The 6,424-nt window shown below is 42.6% G+C and overlaps 1 protein-coding gene across 1 annotated transcript; it reads left to right on the plus strand.

Annotated features, from left to right (window-relative positions):
• Positions 1-1,250: 1,250 nt before the first annotated feature.
• LOC127212623 (peptidyl-prolyl cis-trans isomerase A-like) lies at positions 1,251-5,931 on the plus strand. Its single transcript, XM_051172710.1, is given in 5 exon segments — positions 1,251-1,379; positions 4,469-4,605; positions 5,229-5,591; positions 5,758-5,800; positions 5,803-5,931. Coding segments are annotated over 5 exon segments (801 nt in total).
• Positions 5,932-6,424: the final 493 nt, after the last annotated feature.

Here is a 6,424-nt window from a genome sequence, read left to right on the forward strand (position 1 = left end):
ACAATGGCGTCCTCATCAACAAACAGACTAGTACAACGAAATAGAAAATCTAGAATGTGCCCAGCCATGGTGGTGCACGCCTTTATTCCCAGCAGGCAGATCTCTGAGTTCAAGGCTAGTTGGTCTATGGAGTGAGTTCCAGAACAGCCAAAGCTATACAGAGATACTTTGTCTTGAAAAACAAAACAAAACAAAAAACAGGGGGCTAGAGAGATGGCTCAGAGGTTAAGAGCACTGCATGCTCTTCCAGTGGTCCTGAGCTCAATTCCTAGCAACCTCATGGTGGCTCACAACCGTCTGCAGTGAGATCAGGTGTCCTCTTCTGGCCTGCAGGCATACATGCAGTCAGAACACTGTATAGATAATAAATACATGAACCATAAAAAAGAAACTGCAAGTTTAAGGTGTTCAGGAATGACCAGAGAGGGATGAAGATGCAGCCACTGGAGAAGAAATTACAGGGAACATTGAAAAGTAGGCTCTGCAGAAGATCTAGAGAGAATTTCTACAAAAAAAAAAAATCAAGTAAAACAAAGCACAAACATACACACACAAGAAAGGAAGGAAGGAAGGAAGGAAGGGAAGAAGGAAGGAAGGAAAATCCTGAATGCTTCTCAAATTACAAAAAATGCACACAAACTTACCGTATTGTTATTGGACAAGTGCACATGGAAATTAAGTATATGGCACATGTGACATCCTAAATCCTTCAAGCTAGACTTAAAAATTAGACTGAAACAATTGTTCTGGTAGTTTGGATGAGGATGGCCCTCACAGGCTCATATATTTGAATGTGGAACAGTTTGGGAAGGATTAGGAGGTGTGGCCTTGTTGGAGAAGGTGTGGGCTTTAAAGTTTCAAACGCCCACAGCATTCCCAGTTAGCTCTCTGTGTTTCATGCTTCTTGTTTCAACACGTGAGCTGTCAGCAGCGGCTCCAGCACCATGCCCGCCTGCCTGTTGCCATGTCCCCTGCTCTGATGGCCATGGACTCACTCTCTGTAAGCAGGCCTCCAACTCCATGCTTTCTTTTATAAGTTGCCTTGGTCATAGTGCTTAGTCACAGCAATAGAAAATTAACTAAGAAAATTAGATAGCTGCTATGGAAAATATAAATGGGTTCATGCCTTACTGCATACACAGGAATACACAAAATTCCTGAGAATTGCAAAAAAGAAACACACACATGCCACACCAGTATAGGTGTCGGCCGCGAGGGGGGGGGCGAGTTTTCTATGCTTCACGACCCAAATGGTAATAGAGATTGACAAATTCAACCTCAGGAAGATTAAAGCAGACTTCTTGCAGATAAAAGCCACGAGAAAATATTTACAATGCATCTCAGAAATAGAGCACCAATTACTTTATAAAGAGCACAAGGTCAGAGGATTAGAAAAGATTTTAAAGCCTGTTAGAAAAAGAAGTCATCCCACCTGGATTAAGCTGTTGTAGGTTCCCACTGCCTTTAAGCACAAGGCATTCTAGTAGCAAGAAATGCACTAAATCACTGGTTCTCAACTTACGGGCTGCAAACCCTTTGGGGATGTAAGGACCCTGTCACAAGAATTGCCTAAGACCATCTGCATTTCAGATGTTTACATGACAACTCATAACAGTAGCAATATTGCACTTATGAAGTAGCAGTGGAAGTAATTTTATGCCTGATGATCACCACAACCAGAGAAAGTGGATTAAAGGGTCCCAGCATTAGGAAGGTTGAAAACCACTGCAAAAACCATCTCCTGTGATCCAGACATACATAAGCTTTCTTACCTCCATTTGGAGAAACAATCGAATTTCCCCATGGTAATCTGAACCCATCACTCTTCCTAGTCCTATTATTTTCTTATCCAATTGGTTTAAGAGCACTAGATGTCCAAATTGGGCAGGGGAACGTCTGAGGTTCTTGTTCAACGGAATGCTTGTTTTAGCTGCCGGTTGGAGCAGTCACCTCTCTGGAACTATAACTTGCTGGCCAGCAGAACTTAAGCCTACAGGAAGAGAAAGCAAAGCATTCCCTAAGGGGTCACCAGTGGTATAGTGAGTAGAACAATTCCCTTCTCCACCCCTTGAATCCTGGGCCCATGGATCCTGGTTATGAGATAAACCATACCATTTATTGGATGCTGACTCAAAGGATACACAGCCTTCTGGAGGACCCTGCTCCAGCTCTCCAGCTGCCTCTCACCTAATTTACTCTGCAATGGTATCTTTGAAAGAACATTCCATCTTTCTATCAGGATGACCAGGAACATAGCAATACCAGTAGATTCCATGGTAGTCGTCCCACTGTCTCATTTCTCTGTTTTGAAGCGAGTTCCTTGGTCAGAAGCAACACTCCGTGGAACATTATTGCAGTGGATAAGGCACTCTGCACATCCATGGACGGTGGTTTTGGCAGAAGCAATTATGTACATGAAAGGTACTATGTAAACATCTGCCACTCTGGCCGCTTTGTTCATGGGCACATTGGAAAATGGCAGGAATGGCTGGGGAGAGAGGCTGACTGCTCACAGAATGAATCATTCTATTTCATTCGTGAATTCTTCCTCAGCGGAAGTCACCTCTTTATGAGCATTTACATGTGACATAAATATCTTTACATCCTTTAAACATTTGGAGAAACGTATCTATGTATTTCTTCCCTGTATGTCTTTCTCAACCGTTTTCCAATCATTCTCATTCCATGACTCCAAGAATCACGCCAATGCATCGATTTCATCTCTGGAATCAGTGAATAATCACACATCTGGACATTTCTTTCTTTCAAACAAAATGTGTGACCGTGTGTATTACATGAAGTTCTGCCCACTGTGAAGATTTCCCTTTGATGGTGTCTTTCAGGCTTGTCCCAGAAAGGATAGTAATGCTGCAATTGTGCAATTCTGGATGGTGCCTGCACGACATCCAGAACCTTCAGTAAACCATGCCATAGTCTTCTCTTCCTTTGTCATCTGATGATAGGGTACACACCATGAGACTCTGGGTGCATACTCGACATCAGAAGGCATTGTACAGAAGTAGAAACCATAGGCTTTTGGTGACCTTTTTCATGTAACTTTCTTGTGCCCTCAGGACATACTCAGACTCTATCATATCTATAGCACTTTCATTTGATAATAGGTTGCTGCTGTGTGTGTCCTACTTTACAACTGGGTGGCTTAGATAGCACCCAACTCATGATGGGCAGCTCAGGCCACATGGTAACTTGTTGTCCTGCTGTCAAAATTTGAGTTTCCTCTGAGGTAGAGTAGCAGGCCAAGAGCTGTTTTTAAAAGGGGAAATAGTTGGACACAGATGGTGGTAGAGCCTTGCTCAAAAATCCCAAAAGTGCCTTCTGTGGTTCCCCACAAGGGCCTGCCAAAGCTCCAAACAGCATTCCTGTCTGCCATTGACACCTCTAGTGCCATCAGATCTGCTGGATCATGTGATCCAACCGGTACAGCAGCTTGAACAGCAGCCTTCTCCTACTGCAAAACGTCACTTGCCCCCAAAATAGGAGCCTTCTGAGTCGTCTGACATATTGGCCAGAGTAACACATGCAATGAGGAACGTGCTGTGTCCAGAATCCAAACACACTCCCTGAACAGTGTGCTTCTTTCTCGGTGGTTGGATGGGCCAAGGGCACTGACTTTTCCTTCCTCTGGAAAGTAATGTCTCTGACCCACACCACTGGACTCCTAAGAGTTTCACTTAGAAGGCCCTTGAATTTTGATTGGATTTATTTCCCATCCTCAGATGCCCATGTGTTACCAATAAGTCTAAAATGGTCATTACCTCCTGCTCATTTGACCCATTTGGCATAATGCCAGCAATACAGTGCACTAATATGATATTTCATGGAAGACACGGATGATCAAGATCCCTTGTAAGTTATGACACAGGGTTGGAGAGATAATATATCCTTGAGGTAAAACTGTGAATGTATACTTCTGGCAGTGCCAACTAAAATCACATTGTTTCTGGTGGTGCTCACGGACAGGTACTGAGAAAAAGGCATTTGCTACATCAGTAACTGCACCATGTACCAAGGAGATGTATTAATCTGCTCATAAGGACACCACTCAGTCACCTTGTAACCTTCTGCCTCCTCTCTTTACTGCTCTTCATATTGCTGACCTCTAAGCTGAAATTGCTCTTCAGACACCTGCCTCATATTCAGGTGGAACTTTCTTCCAGCTCTAACACTAAACTCTTCTTGCAATGAGCAAAGTCACTGTCCCTCTCAGAAGCAGGGACATTGCTGCTGCTTGAGGAAGGAACAAAATGTCATGTTAGGCATACACAATTTATCTCTCATGCTGGAGATGTCCTTGTCCTTCTCTTCCTAGAGACTATCCAGAGCCACATGTGACCTCTGCAACTGGGCTGTAAATGTGTACTACCCCTCATTTTCTTAAATCTATAGGGTTAGCAATGAAATTATACACATTATAGGCCACAGTCATTGTGTGGCCTCGTTCTCACAGCTGTTGTCTTTGATTGAACTTCACATGCACTTCATATTTGGTACAGAAAATGCCAAGATACAGATGCGAAAGGGAAAACATCTAATGAAAATGAGGTCCTTGGAGGTGGGCAAAGTAGAAGTTGTAGGGAAGAAAGGGTAATGGGAAAACAATTGTTTTTTATTTTTAACTAAAATATTTTTAAAAATTAAAAATATAGTGTCAATCTTAAAAACGCAATAATAATACACTAGATACTCTATTGTACCAATATTGCATACACATCAGACAAACTTATTTCATGAACTATATTACATTACGTAACCTTAGATATTGAACTGAAATAAATTTAATCCAACATTATATCTCAAATATGCCATTTCCCTAACCTCTTTCTTTTCTAGTTACTCTGCTTCTCATCTTGTTTAATTTTGAAACAGACATAGGAGGCCAAATAAGGCCGATGTGGCAATCAATCCTGACCATAAACACAGTCAAGGATATTTAAGAATACAACCATTCAAAAGCAGGGTGTGGTGACACACACCTGTAATCCCAGCACTCAGGAGGCAGAGGCAGGTGGATCTCTGAGTTCGAGGCAAGCCTGGTCTACAAAGCAAGTCCAGGACAGCCAGGCTGCACAGAGAAACCCTGTCTCAAAAAAACAAAAATAAATAAATAAATAAATAAGTTCATTTGTTTACGATGCTAAAACTTGATTGTTATGCTCTGCCTTCATACTCAAAGCCTAAAAATCACTGCCTTAAAACTTGGTTAGCAGGCTTTGCAGACACCACTGTCCCCTGTCGTTGCTTGCTGTAGCCGTGGTCAACCCCACCCTGTTCTTTGATGGCGAGCCCTTAGGTTGCATCTCCTTTGAGCTTTTTGCAGGCAAAATTCCAAGGACAGCAGAAAACTTTCATGCTCTGAGCACTGGAGAGAAAGGATTTGGATATAAAGTCTCCTCCTTTCACAAAATTATTCCAGGATTTATATGCCAGGGTGGTGACTTCACACACCATAATGGCTCTGGCGGCAGGTCCATCTATGGGGAGAAATTTGAGGATGACGACTTCATCCTGAAGCACACAGGTCCTGGCATCTTGTCCATGGAAAACAATAGACCAAACACAAGTAGTTCCCAGTTTTTTTTTTATTTTATTTTATTGGTTTTTCGAGACAGGGTTTCTCTGTGTAGCCCTAGCTGTCCTGGACTCCCTTTGTAGACCAGGCTGGCCTCGGACTTACAAAGATCCACCTGCCTCTGCCTCCCCAGTACTGGGATTAAAGTTATGGGCCACCATGCCCAGTGGTTCCCAGTTTTTTATCTGCACTGCCAAGACTGAGTGGCTGGTGGTGGCAAGCATGTGGTCTCTGGGAAGGTGAAAGAAGGTGTGAGCATCATGGAAGCCATGGAGTGTTTTGGTTCCAGGAATGGCAAGACCAGCAAGAAGGTCACTATTCCTGACTGCGGACAACTGTAATTCTTTTGACTTGCAGGCATCTTACTTATCAGACCATTCCTTCTGTAGCTCAGGACAGCCCTCAATTCATCTGCTTGCAGTACCCTGTAATCTCTGCTCTCACTGAAGTTCTTTAGGTTCCATATTGTCCTCATTCCTCTCCAAGTTTAGCTGGATTGCAGAGTTAAGTTTATTCTTATGAATAAAAAATAAATAGCAAAAAAAAAGGCATATTTAACCTTATAAATGTTATGTGATTAATCACACAGGACACTGTTCTACTCTGTTTTTATAGACCACGTTTAAGTTTTTAATAATTTATTTGATTTTATTTAATGTGTATTGGTGTGAAGGTGTCAGAGCCATTGGAATTGGAATTACAGACAGTTGTGAGCTGCCATGTCGTGGCTGAGAATTGAACCTGGGTCCTTTGGAAGAGCAGACAGTCCTCTTAACCACTGAGTCATCTCTCCAGGCCCCTGTGTTTATGTTTTTAAGGCTCCAACTTAATATG

The sequence above is a fragment of the Acomys russatus genome, chromosome 31, assembly GCF_903995435.1.
Source record: "Acomys russatus chromosome 31, mAcoRus1.1, whole genome shotgun sequence".
NCBI classification, from domain to species: Eukaryota; Metazoa; Chordata; class Mammalia; order Rodentia; family Muridae; genus Acomys; species Acomys russatus.